The sequence below is a fragment of the Candoia aspera genome, chromosome 12 (genome assembly GCF_035149785.1).
Source record: "Candoia aspera isolate rCanAsp1 chromosome 12, rCanAsp1.hap2, whole genome shotgun sequence".
Classification (NCBI taxonomy): Eukaryota; Metazoa; Chordata; class Lepidosauria; order Squamata; family Boidae; genus Candoia; species Candoia aspera.
Genome location: NC_086164.1, coordinates 1,545,464 through 1,559,334, shown reverse-complemented (window position 1 = coordinate 1,559,334; position 13,871 = coordinate 1,545,464). Strand labels below are relative to the sequence as shown.

At 45.7% G+C, this 13,871-nt stretch overlaps 1 protein-coding gene across 3 annotated transcripts in view; it reads right to left on the bottom strand.

Moving 5' to 3' along the window:
- The window catches only part of STK26 (serine/threonine kinase 26), a 393,767-nt gene that overhangs the window by 369,769 nt on the left and 10,127 nt on the right, over window positions 1–13,871 (bottom strand). For 2 of the 3 annotated variants that reach the window (XM_063313311.1, XM_063313312.1), the window contains exons 3-12: window positions 13,049–13,279; window positions 9,500–9,556; window positions 7,436–7,544; window positions 7,187–7,344; window positions 6,260–6,445; window positions 5,187–5,335; window positions 4,874–4,967; window positions 3,737–3,799; window positions 3,515–3,651; window positions 1,033–3,234 (exon numbers count right to left, since the gene is read on the bottom strand). In XM_063313311.1, coding sequence (XP_063169381.1) covers window positions 3,213–3,234; window positions 3,515–3,651; window positions 3,737–3,799; window positions 4,874–4,967; window positions 5,187–5,335; window positions 6,260–6,445; window positions 7,187–7,344; window positions 7,436–7,544; window positions 9,500–9,556; window positions 13,049–13,279 — 1,206 coding nt within the window. In that variant the 3' untranslated portion in view covers window positions 1,033–3,212. Of the gene's footprint in view, window positions 1–1,032; window positions 3,235–3,514; window positions 3,652–3,736; window positions 3,800–4,873; window positions 4,968–5,186; window positions 5,336–6,259; window positions 6,446–7,186; window positions 7,345–7,435; window positions 7,545–9,499; window positions 9,557–13,048; window positions 13,280–13,871 lie in introns of those variants that run through there. The other variant, XR_010068638.1, reaches the window with a different exon arrangement.

Sequence of the window (13,871 nt, the reverse complement as noted above, 5' to 3'; positions counted from 1 at the left end):
GGAGGTTTTTTTCCCCCCCTAAAGGGACAATTTCATTGATCTAGTTCCTATCTGGGTGGTCATAAGTCGAGGACTACCCGTATTCACTTTTAAATCATGGATTTTAAAGACTGGGAGGATTCTTTCAAACGCTTCTGATGCTGAACAGATGCCCTTCAATTCTCACTGGTGCCATTGTCCAAGCGGGGCAGCCCAGACGAAAACCAGCGCTTCTGTAGAGCGTTGTCCAGCCACCAGCTTCCGTTCTGCAACAGCAGCTATTCTGCCAGGTGGGTTTCCAGCAAAAGGGTCCCATCATTTTGGTCCTTAGCCCCCAAAAGCTGGCTTGGTACCCTGGAACAAAGAACCGAGAGCCAGCACAGGCAGGCTTTTGTACAGCGCGCGCTTTTAAATTCAACTTACACCCTGCCTTGCTCCCCTGAGGGCACTTCTTTTAACAGTGTTTTGGAGGCTGAGAGCCTTTTCTGCAAATCCGTTCCTGAGGCCCCTTCAGTTTGGGCCATTCTTTAAAGGTGTAATTTGTCTTAATCTGTGAGGAGCAATTCTCCTGGGGGGTGGGGGGGGAGAAAAAACCGGCTGGGTGCCCTTGGGCCTGTCACTCTCTCTCAGCCCAAGAGCCAATCAGGCGTGGTATGAGAGTTCTAGTCTCGCCTCAGACACGAAAGCCGGCTGGGAGACCTTGGGCCAGTCACTCTCAGCCCAACCCACCTCGCAGGGTTGTTGTTGTGGGGAAAATAGGAGGAGGGAGTATTGGGTATGTTTGCCACCTTGGGTTATTTATAAAAATAATAAAGGCAGGATAGAAAATAGAACAAACAAACAAACAACCCTTGGTGTCCCTTCCAATGCACTGGTCTTCATCCTCCATAATCCCCAGACGGCACGGCAGGTTAGGGATTATGGGGGTTGACATTCAACATCCCTCAAGGATGCTCAAGGAAGGCTGGTAAGAGACTGATGACTTGCCTCCTTGCTTGATCCTGTGACTCAGGTGTTTCACAGAACACAATCACACAATGACCACAAAAGATGATAGAACTTAAATATTTATTTTATTTTTTAAACCATTCGACTTTCTGCTGCCCCCTTCCTCAAAAGTGGGAAAAGAAGCTTAATCTATAAACAGATTTACAGAACTAACAGACGTCGGGAAGGAGGAGTGCTACGATTTCGGTTGGACGATACGGTTATTTCGTAAAGCTTCAAATCAACTGTATTTACAACCTGAACGGCTTCTGCATTTATAAAAATATTTTATTTAATCCATAACATTACTGATTTTCAAAACTATGTCCAGACTTTCCCCCCCTCAGATATAAATTCTAATTGTGTTTCAGGTATATAGCAATGAAACAAGTTTTTTTAAAACAAACGTTTCTTTAAAATTAAAACAAAAGGAGTTTAAAGTTTTTCTGTTTTTGTTTTTTACAGTGTAGGCACCACTGAAAACAACTGCCCTTGGCATTTCTAACCACCATCTCTTGCCAGTGTTGTTATATCTTTTTTTTCCTTAAAAAGAAAAGGATGCAATGGCAACTTTGAACCACCACCACAAAAAAATAATTGTTCATTTGCACTCTATTAACTCCTTTCAATATTTGGCTGATACACTTCAAATCCTTTAAAATGAATGTTGTGCAAAAATAAAAAAAAATGTGCAGATCTGAACTATAAAATTAAACATATCCAGACTTCTTATCAAAAATAAATTTACACCAACACTTCTACAACTAAGGACTGAAATACAATACACTTCAACAGCATAATATACATCCTGGGTTGAAAAGGAAGAGAGAGAACCTCATCTAAACAGTACCATAAATATATAATCAAAAGCAAGTTTATAATTTCTTCTACCTTTTATGAAGAAAAATCACTCTGTACTGCACAGTACTATCTTTTTTTGTGAAAGAATATCTATAACTCAATTATTTGCATATTAACTGGTAAATATATATTTAAAATACACTTTGGGATGGGGGGAATTAAACAATTGTTGATGCACTGAATGGAAAGTACTTTAAGAACATAAGTATATCAATATCTTACAAGAAAAAAAACATCACACACAACTCTGGTGTCGCACACTTCAACCTGCCTGGGAGGTATCGACCACATGCTCCAAACACAGAACAAGCTATTCATTCTCCAATTTTACTCAAAACGAAACCACCCAGCCAAATTGTGTCCATTATTGCCAAAACACCGCCAACCCTTCAACAGTATTGCTTTAAAATTTCTTGCCATGATGAATGTTGGATGTGGGGGCATCCGGGTGGGGTGGGCTCCAATGCGTCAAGATGGTGGCTGTGTCCATGTGACTGAAAGCCCCACCCCGTTGTGTGCAACGTGTGTGAAAAAAAGGGGGGGGGCTTCAGAGACATGGTCCCAGCTGCCCCCTTGGTGTTTTTACACCGACCCCCTTCCCCCGTGGATCTTCTGCTCTACAAAGGAACCCGTACAAACTACGCCGAGCTACAGGTTAGCTGGCCGAGCCGTTGACGTATTGCTTTCAGGTGATCCCAGATAAAATGCTGTACCAAATTCCAAAAGGGCAGATGCTGTTGCCAGTTTCTTATACTTGCACGGGCCTAAATAAAGACGACGGGCTCAACCCGGCGCTGCAGCGACGTCCCACAGGAGAAGTGCCGTCACGCATCCTCTTCCAGAAGCTACCGCGGAGCCCAGCTTCCAGGGCTCGGGAGACCTGCGGCTTACGCGGACGAGAAGACGACCGGCCAGCCTTCTCTGAAAACAGGGGCACTTGACACACACACTGCGTGGGTGTTTTCTACGAACTCAAGCAAAAAGGGTGCGCGTCCACAGATTTGTGGACAACATAGATCCCACCCGTGGCGATTGGCCATCGGCCGCTCCTGATTACATCGAGAAGCAAACTGCGCCCCGCTGTTTTTTGTTTCGTTTTAGCTGGATTAAATAGCTGGGAACTAAAATATTAAAAGTCGCTCTTTATCCCCCCTCCGAAAAAAAGAAAAGAAAAAGAAAAAAGGAAGTCCTGGAAATACAAAAAAGCATGTATGCCATTTACAAAATAGCGGAGTTAAATCCTTTCGAATCCACGATCATCCAGTATATTGCGATGATCCAAGAAGGCACAAGGAACGCAGGAAAGCAAGCGCTGCCAAGCCAAAGTAGGATCTGGTGGACTGCCAGCAGGCCCGTGCATGGGACAGCATCGCCGGGGACCTTCCTCAGGAGTCACTTGCAGAGAACCTGTGGAGACAGACAGGCGTGAAGGACAGATCCGGTCAGGGTGTCCCTGCCGAGCAGTCCTCGAGAAATAATTGCTCGGGATCTGGCACGCAACCCCCCCTGCCAGCGTGGCTCCACGCGAACCCCCCCCCCGCTTCCAATCTAGCTTCGCTTCACACTGCTGCGGGGCTCCTCCTGCCCTCTCCCCCAGATCTGTGCCTCAAACAGGAGGCAAAGCGATTTCCAGACAGGAGCCCCTGCCACGGATGAGCCAACTCCGGGGCGAAGCCCAAAGGCTTACTTCTGAAATTTCTCCATCAGCTTCTTCACCATCTTGTCTGTGATCCCTGGGCTGGCCGCCTCTGCCAGGGCGATGCTCTTCTCAAGTTCTTCGATCGCCTTCCTCCTGCCCACATTGTTGGCGTCTTGCTGCTTCAGCTGCGCAGGAGGCAAAGAGGAGAGGGGCGGGATGTTCCAGCTGCATCTGCACGGCTCTGGGGGCTTAAGGGGTCAAGAGACTCACCTCTGCAAATGCAGGACTGATGATCACGGTTAAGCAGCCGAGGGTTTTCATGAGATCTTGGTCCTAGAAGTTAGAAAACATATTTTCAGGCAGATCCCTTCAAACACTGAAATCCCTAGGAAACGCAGGGCCAAAACATCTTCGGCTGGCAATTCCAGTTCCCTTTCGGAAAGCAGTTCAGCCAGGGCCGCTTCCACACGGCTTTGGAGATCCTGTTGCCCAGAAATGGCTGGCAAAGCACCGCCTTAACTGGGCTATATTTTAGTGAGCATCGTGGCATGGTTTTAAGGGTTTTTTTCAATGTTTTTGACCTCGGGTGTGAATAATCTGGAGATGTATAACTGTGGCAGCCCACAAACAAACAAACATCACAGGCTCACCCTTATTCTCTCGTCTAATAAAATTCGTATCTTCTATCGCAGACCCTTTTGAAGAAATAAATTAAGTGGGAAAATACCAGCATAAAGGAGTCTGCCACTGCACGAACTTTTTTCCCCCCAAGCATGGCCATGACTATCCAGTTCCCATTATTCTAAGCCATGCCAATTTAGTCTGACCTTATTGATTGTTGTAAGTGGACCATCCCCAAAACAAAACAATAAATACAACATTTTGAATTAGGAAACATCTGTGCATCTGTGTTTGCTTCCAACCCACTGGTCTACCTCTGCCTTCCCCAACTGGTGACCTTTCAGTTGTGCTGGACCACAGTTCCCCAAAGGGCTTGCTGACCAAGCTAGCTGGGAACTTCTAAAATTGTGCTTGGACAATCTGGAAGGTGTTGAGTAGGAAGAGGTTAGTGCGTGTCATGCTAATTCACGTCACAAAAAAGAACAGCCTAAGAAACATAGGAGATACGAATTTCTAACAACGTCTTTATCTCAGCAGACACTTGCCCAGCATGATCCTGGGGATCTTAACCTTCATTCAGTCATTATCCTCAAAAATGATCCTTGTTTTGTACGGGTGAAAGGGAAGGTCCAATGGCTAATATTTCCATACGAGAAGACGGAAAGGTTCTCCCTGCCGCACCCCGATTTACCAGCCATGCTAACAGGCGGAAATAAAGAGGAAGGGGCAACAGACATGCTCCCAAGGGGCACAAAGAGGTTATTGAGAGATGCAGGCCGAACGTACTGTCCCATTCTGCACTTTCTTGGCATCTGGCTTCTTCCGAACAGTGGTAAAACTCCATTCAGGGTGAGAATTGTTCTCCTTGTTGCCAGACTCGCTAAGGGGCAAGAGGGGAAAAATGGCAAAAAAAGAAAAAAGAAAAAAGAAAAAAAGATTTAAGAGTGAGGTGGCTAGGTGGGTTGGTTAAACTTTTACAAGCATGCATCTGGACCACATGGGGCTAAAGCAGACATTGGTGCATGTGAGACACACCCGGGTCCTTCTGCCCTCGCAGCCCCCTCCCTTCGGATGCCACCCATCCAAAATCCGGACTCACGAATCCGAGCCGTCTGAGTCCGTTTCGTCGCTGCTGTGTCCTTCGGCTTTCCATCTCTTGAACCTGTCAATCAGCTCCGTCAGGTAAGAGGTCTTCTTGGCATTTTTCAGGATGAATTTGTGCTTAAGCAGCTCCTTGGCCGTGGGACGCTGGAAAAGTTACAAAGCGTCAATTCATGTTCAAGCAGAATTCCACAGCGCTGGCGATGAGCAGGGCAGGACGTCGAAAGGACAGTTTTCTCCCACTAAGATCTGCTTCTCAAATTCTCACCTGAGTCCTCAACAACCACGGAAGGAGAGCCCAGGGTGGCAAAAGGCCTTCCTCTGGAGCTCTCCAAAACCCATTCAAGACATGTCCTCTGGGGAAGCCTTCTAGCTGAATCATCATTTTCTAAGCCCACCCTTGCTTTTACTGCTGTTGTTTTATTATTAATTTGTTTTTCATTCTGCAAGATAAACTCAAATCACATGAAAAAATAAAATGTTTACGCTAGCCACTGTTCTGGAAGGTAAAATCACATCAGTTAAATCTTGGAACGTTCTGATATCTTCTAAGTCTAGTGTTTGCACGCTCTAGAGCAGTGACCCAATCTTTTTCTGCCCGAACATGAACTTCCCCAACAGCAATGAGTAGAACTAAACCCTTTAATGTTCCTTCACTGGCATCCACTGGGTCAACAGATGTTCTCCTGTGATCCGCAACAGCTGGTCCACCCATATCAGGTTCTGAGTGGGAGGTGAGTTTAAGTATAAATCGAACAATAGTCACTGCAAAACCTTCATTGCATGTTTCATCTAGAATCTGACTCAGTTAAGCCTCAATCGTTCTCTGACTCGTTCTTTACCAGGCTCCAAACATCCTGTGGTTTGAAGCAGCCTAGATCAAGCCACAGAATATCAAAATGCCTGAACTTATCCTGCTGCATTTGGGGCAAGGAGAGGGAGACCGCATCCCTCAGAATCCTGCAGGCACGATGAGTGACGCGTGCCACGTCCAGCCCTTTCTTAGAAGGCGCCCACACGGTGACCCTCCCTCCAGAGTCAAGCACCGGTAGCAGCAGAAAGCGCACTCACAAACGTCGGGTCCTTATTCAGACAGGCGTCAATGAACTCTTTAAAGGGCTTGCTGAAGTCTCCAGTGAGGGTGGGGGCGTTATTTTTGGGAATGAGAAAGAGGACTCGCATCGGGTGCATGTCCGAGTTGGGAGGCTCCCCTTTGGCCAGTTCGATCGCAGTGATTCCAAGGGACCAGATATCAGCCTGCAGGGAAAGGACAGAGCGCCCATTTTGAACAAGGTCAAGGATTCCCACATCACAAACTGCAGGTTTTAAACTGAACTGAAAGGATGTGCCACACGGGCTGGTGGTGCTGTGGGACAAGGCACGGCAAAATGCTCTTTCGAGTTTCAGGTGCACCTTTAAACTCTGCTACGTACAAACAACTTTCAGTTTATCCCCTTGGCAGTCAGGCTTACGGTGAATTGTGGAAGGGCGTGCTCCAGGGGAAGAACAAACCAAGCGGACGGGCACAATCAGGTTATGTGAAGCCTGGAAAATGCACTATTGCAACTTTCCCGTGGAGGAAGAGGAATGTCCATCGCACCACACAGGCAGAACTGCTCTGTGTTAAGCCAGCAGAGTGTCCCCTTGGTTCTGTACTGGACTGGGTTTTCTGGAAAAGGGCCAAGAGTTCTTTTTATAAAGGCTTTAAGGCATGAAGAGCAAAAAAAGTTGGACCTCACTGAATGTGAGAGCTAAGACAGAAGATGGAACAGGTACCAGGGCTTCCTTGGCCCTCGAGGGAGCCGCCCGGTTATTCGGCACGCGGCCTCAATCCCATCAGCAAGCGTCAGGGCTAGGAATTCCCTCTTAAGGCTTGAAAGACACAACACATCTCACTGCAGCATGAGCCAGGATTCTGCCCCTGGAGCCCCAGGGCAGAGTTATACCCGTGGACATCTTCCAGGGTTCCTATATAGAGGGAACAAACCCTTCCCTTACTTTTGAGTCGTAGGCCGACTGCTGAATGACTTCGGGGGCCATCCAGAATGGTGTGCCTACAAAAGTGTTCCTCTTAATTTGTGTGTCAGTCAGTTGCCCGGCAACTCCAAAATCTGCAAGCTTTACATCTCCTTGCTCAGACAACAACACATTGGCAGCTGGGAGGGAGGAAAAAGGAAGAAAACTTAATTTAACAGCGGAAGAAACTTGAATCTGAAGAAGTCTTCTTCTCCCACTGTTTCTACACACCTTTGATATCTCTGTGGATTTTCTTTTCTGAATGCAGATAGTCGAGACCTTTCAGGATCTCCTTTAGCATTGTAGCAATCTGGAACTCGTCAAACGGGCCAGCACGAAGCTTGAGGGAATAACCACATTTTATAAACTTTAACGAAACCCAAGCCCTGGCCTTAAAGTGCATTCATGTTGATTCTGAAACACCTGTTTTGTTTTACAAAAAAAGGTCTTAGGGCAATGAAAAGATTCAAAATAGGTGTTCCATTTCAACAGAGAAACGGCTGTTCAACAAAAATGCTGGGTTACTAAAGGTATCTGGAAAGAGGGGTAGGCAATTTATCGAAAATGGATCTGAGTATTGTGAACATGTCCCCCCCCCCAACTCATGTCTTCCTCTTTGTTTCTGACTTCATTACCAAGGAAACATCTGAACTTGTCAAGACTGGGGAAGCGCCTAAGTGTGGACAGCTCAACACACTACCCATGTGCAATGCTTCGCACTAGCACAAAATACAGTCTCTTAGTAGACTTCCAGGTGAGGATCCGTCGCCATCAAGCACTTCTGCCCCCCAGTGAACTTCTCTTGGCAGTGAACCCCACCAGAAGCACCAGTAGCAGAACAGAGACCACCACAGTAGTATTCTTGGAGTTCAGGGGATTGCTCTGTGGCGCCTGCCAGATCCTGCCCATTGAAGAAATGATCCCCTGGCATTGCAGGGAGAGGTGGGTAGCCTTCTGCTCTCTTGACATCAGTTCCTCTAGCCTATGTGAGGAGCTCTCTGCTTTCCCAGATGCCAGCTGAGAGCCACAAAAGGCAGAAGCCTGGGGCTGAACTGGGCTGCATGCTGGAAGGCCTGCACCAGCAAAGCTAGGCTACGCATAAGCAGATGCGGAAATTCTGTGGAGACAGAAGCAGGGCTCAAACCACGCTCATATTATTTCAGGATCTCCTAAACGCAACTACTGTAGCCGAATTATCTTAGAGGAAAAGGGTGGGTCCCCCACCGAGGCCTGTGGTGAAGCTGGACTGGGGGGATAAGGGAAGACCATTCATCACACTCACAGCCCTCTGCTTTTTCAGCCCCTCCTAAGCTGCACCCATCGTGAACGCCGCATTTGTCACAAGCAATAGGCCCTTTCACGGTTTAAATTTACGGAAACCCAAAATGGAAAAGCCGGCTCAGTTCTAGTGCTAAATATTAACTGTGCTTGCTTCCACAGCATTCTCTCCAGATCTCTTTCCAACAGAAACATCTGTGTGTGCTGAAAGCTGATCAAAAAAAAAAAAAAGCCCACCTTTCAGTTAATAACTGCACTGGCTTGTTTTTCATTACAGCAAGGCTTCCCCTTCCTAAAAAGTCAAGCAATGTACTCTTTATTCTAACGTAGCTTTATTTATGGCCTGAGCCCGAGGAACTGCACTCATGTTCCTCTACATACAGGGACACGCCAAAGTCCCTGTGTCAACGGGAGGGTCCTGCAGAAAAGTCTGCGCCAACGGAAAACCTGTTTGACTTGGACTAAGGAATCCCAGTCCCTGCCCGAGGACTGAGTCGCTAGGGAATCTCAGTCAAAATCCACACCCTCTTGAGCCTCAGCTGCAGACAGATGCTTATTACTGATGGGACCTCATGATGTACTAGAAACGTTAAAAGAGCTCTCCCTAAAGGTATCATAATCTGAGGAAAGTGACACGAAACTCTGGACAGTGATATGCTATTGAAATCTAGCATTAATCTAGCATTAAAGAAAGGGCGTTTCCAGAATCCAAACTTTGGGACTACGTGCAAATAATCAGATGTACCTTTTAGTGCAGCACAGACTTGGAAATGACCTGCTTTACTCAGGCACTGATTATATTTAGAGTGCCTGAAGTCACAAGCATCTTCACTGAAAAGGCTACAAAGAGTGAATGGGCTGACTAGCCACTTGGGAATTATGAAACGGCACCATCGGTAAAAATGGGAAAGCTGACAACAGAAACCGTCGGGGAAAGATGGGCAGTGAATAAATTTATGAAATAAATAAATAAAAATAAACCAACCAACAAACCCATAAAGTAGCTGGAACACTTACCAAATCCAGGGCCGATCCCCCACCTAAATATTCCATTATTATCCACAACTTTGTGCCCTAAAAGGGAATGCAGGTGAAGAATTAGCTTTTTCCTTCTGATTTCTCTGGATTTTATTGTGAAGTCTGCAGACAAGCAAAACTTGCATCCTTAATAGGGGGGAATCAGGGAAAGTAGAAAAAGGGGTAGGAGCAGTGTGGAATTTGGGGAGTTACAGTTCTAACAGATCTGGAACTAGCACTAAGTTGGAGAAGGATGGGACAAAAGATCCACCACGCCATAGAAAGAATGGACGGTGGGGTCCTTGGTGCTCTCTGAGCTTGGTTGTCTGTTTGCAGACGTTTCACTACCCAACTAGGTAGCATCGTCAGTGCTGGTGAGGGTGGGGCTTGCTCCCTGCTTATATACCGTAGCCATAATCACAAAAGCATAATCAACAATTCACTTATTTGGCCACAGAATCCCACCCCCCCAGTTCATTTCCTTTATACACTGCAATGCACCGTGATCCAAGCATCCCACTATATGCCCTGTACCAGGATCAAACTGTCCTAATGTCATTCATCATACTTCCTAAATAAGAAAGTCGTGATTTCTAAGCAGGTTAAACCAGTCCTGTTTTAATGTGTAAAAAAGAAATTAATTCCACTGGAATCCGAGTAAGCAAATTACTATCTTTAACATGTATGCTGGTAAAATTTCTGGCATCAGGATGTTCACTTGCTTCATAGCGTTGACTAACCATTCTCAGTTTGTGATAGTTTCATGAAATGCAATTTCCTAAAGCATTATTCAACATTCTGGGAGAGCCAACAAGCCTTTTTTGAAGCTCTTATGAAAATTTTAAAGAATAGCTGAAAAAAGTTAAGTTTCAAAAGGCTATAACCTACAGTCCAGACAGCAACTAAAAGAAATAATTATATAGTTAGCCTAATTCAGTTAGTTAGTTGGCTGTTTGTACTCTGCTTATATAGAATCTTTGCAGGCGTGCCCTGTAATTACAGCAAGGTGATAAGGTTACTGGAACAATATTTACTGTTAGACTGGTATAAAAGTGACTACATTACAAAGCAGCTGATGGGTGAGGGCAGACATATTATGACACCTTTGCTGCAAATTATTTTCTCTACCGAAGCAGCTGTTGACTCAAAGTCAAGAATATCTTGCAAGCAAAGTTCTTCTCTACAACCTGAGATCTTCACAGACAAGAAGACGGAAAGGTTGGGATTTTTAAAGAAATATTTTAGGCTGTCCGAGACCCATCACCCCTCCGGACACTCAGATGGCAAAGGCTATAAGGGCGGGTGCTATTACTTTGAGGGGCTCTGCTGGCTGAAACTCAACCTGCCCAGAGAAAGCCCACCTGGCCTCCAGCATCCAAACTCTGCTATCAATAGACTGTGCTACCATAAAGCTCTGGGTGAAGGCTGCTTCTGAAGACAGTCAGCCAGCTGATCCGAGTGGTGACAATCAGATCTCCTCTCCTGCTTCAAAGTTAGAGGATTTCATTCCAATCTTCTATCAGTTCTGTTAACAATCTGCTCCTGTTTCTGGGCTTAACTTGGCTCAAAACCTTGCCAGCGGCCCTGAAAAGCTCCCAGACAGTCTCTGGCCAAAAATTAAGACCAGTGTCCAAGGCTTGCTCCTGGTGCAACCTGGGGAGATCCAGGAAATGGAATGGCATACTTTGAAATTGCTTGCCAGCTAAAATAGGGTTGGGCTCCTCTTTGGGCCACTTCACCAAAACTGAAGATCCTTTTATTTCCATGTTAGTTTTGCTACTCCACTTTTATTCTTACTACTGTTCAGTTGTTCTTAATGCTTTAAGTGCCAGTTACATGTTCTTTGCTACCACTTTTAGAAAGTGGTGGCTATTTGTAGTGGAACATTTTACTGGTTATATTGTATATTTTATAATTATACTGGGTGTTTTTAGAAGAACCACAAGATATTTTAGCTGATTTTTGAGTTCTCTGTCACCTGATGAGCCAGCTTGAAGGAAACATTTGTGTACGTTTCAGAAAGTTGCTCTGTGACTCCTGATTATTTGTAATAGTAAGGTACTTTCATCTTTTCAAACAATGCTGTGATCACAAGAGTTTCATCACTCAAGATATTTACATCAGCAGCCAACTGTGATATTTATAACTGTGAGCTTATCAGCTTCCCACTTTCCATTTACAGAGGAAGCAATCTATGTATCAGAAAGGGTGACTTAAGTCCTAAGCTAAAAATCTGTCCAACATCTGGGTAAACAACCCACAGCTCATATTTGGGGGTTGCCAACCTTCCCTAGTCAAGAGGCTGCCAATCGAGTGCTTAGGAGGAGGAGAGGCCACTGGGAGCCTGCGTGGCCCCAGCAGACACCACTCCGTGAGCTCCCTGTGGCTGAAAAGGCTGCCCCCCTCCCCCGGTTACTAGAAAGGCCCACCCTTCCTTTGTGCTGCTCGCTCCCTGCAGCCAACAAGTGAAGCCTAATGGACGATTTGGGGCAATTTCTGAACAGGAATCCCATCTACAGATGAGTTTTAACCAGACAGCAGTTCCTGAACGCAGATGGAAATCTGGGCACTGCGGACTGAGGCATGAAGTGGTGGATCTAAGACCAGCTCCTGGACAGAGTACCCTTTGTTAGAAGATCACATGTTGCATTTACCCTCTGCGAGTTTGTTCCAGTGGCTGGAAATTGGGAGGGCAGGTACTTGCTACTTTTAGCACCTTCCATAAAGCTCATCTGTGCTAGTAAGAAAGACGTGTAATAACCATTCATCCGATTACATGGTTGTGGTTACACAGATACCTTTGCTTGGTACGGTGTGATTTAGAAAGCCTTGGGCAGCAAAATACTATGTTCTTCCAATGTCTCAGAGAATATGCCAGTATAAACTGTAACTGGGCGTGTATCATTTGCACCTTGGCATCCAGCAAGATACTTGGCGAACTCTTGCAGGCCAAGAATGTATAATACAGGTTGAATGAGGACACACTTAGTCTCTGGAGGAGAAGAGATGTGCCAGTCTATGGTTTACCCAAAAGCATGTGCCTTTGAATAAGTTTGTTAGTCGGAAAAGGTGCTACAAGACTCCTCCATTTGATTCTTTGCCGTCGCAAAGTCTTGAATCCTTAGCAGAAATCTGTTGCAATTCTGGTTATGCTTTGTGGACTACGACACAACTTAAAGGCATTAAAGAAAAACCCTTTATATTGCAACTCCTGTGGAATATTTGGGACTGTGATGGTCTACATTAGGAGTTCATACGTAAACTGTTCCATACGGGGAAGAGCTGATTTTGGACAGATTGTGTCTGAACTGAAACGTGCATGTTTAGTCCTTATCTGGAATAAAATAGGGTGAGTTTGTTCCAGAGGTGGACAGAAAAGGTTTGCCAAGTCAGAGGGTGAAGTATTTGTGCTCGCCCCAAAACGTGACTGAGAAAAGGTAAACGCTACCACTGGTTTCCATACTACACGTGCTCCTGGAGACACCAATTTTGCCCCTGCCTTGCAAAACCATCCAAGTCCTAGGAGGACGGAACAAAGGTCTCCATTACCTTCAAATAGGAGCCATAATATTTTGTGACGTAAGGACTGTCGCACTGGCTGAGAACTGTGATCTCCTGCTGGATGTCTTCAATTTCATCCTCAGCTTCCTCAAGGTCGATGATTTTAATAGCAACCACGTGCTGTGTCCGGTTATCGATGCCTTTGAAGACTTCCCCGAAGGAGCCCTTCCCAATGCGCTCCAGTTTGGTGAAAAGCTCCTCAGGATCTGCTCTGTGATTCTGGAAAGAGTCAAGCAGAGGTGCAAACACAGCATTTAAAGACACCCCTCTGACTTCAAGCCAGGTTAAAGAGACCAGCATCACCATTTCAACTGCAATGTCAGTTGCAGTAGAAATAAGAGGGGTTCTTCCTGAAACTCTGCATGGAAGATATTCCAAATCCTTGGCCAATTTTGTGCCCAATCTCACAGTTTGTATCCAAGGCTGTGGTGGCACATTTTTCAACAGTTTCACTTTTTATTCAATAGAAATTTGGAGCACAGGTGTAAGTACGCCTTAGAATGGAGGATGAAGTGTGAGACTTCCAGAGAGCGTGGTAAGAAATGTCTTCAATTTCTCTTTCTGAGTGTCAGCACACAAATTCCTCTTTTAATTGGTTCTCTCTAATTAGCCACTGAGGTGGCTGGAATATCTGGATCCCCGACACGGCACCAATGGTGCCTACTGCCTGCAGACTTCCTTGACACCTACCGCAATTCCGGCTCCACCTGGCTTTTTAACATTTAGAAAGTATGCTTTAATTAACCAAAGGTAAAGCTGGCCAACGGCAAGGCAAAGCACCAGCCTTGGCCATCTCGTTCATTTCCAGGAA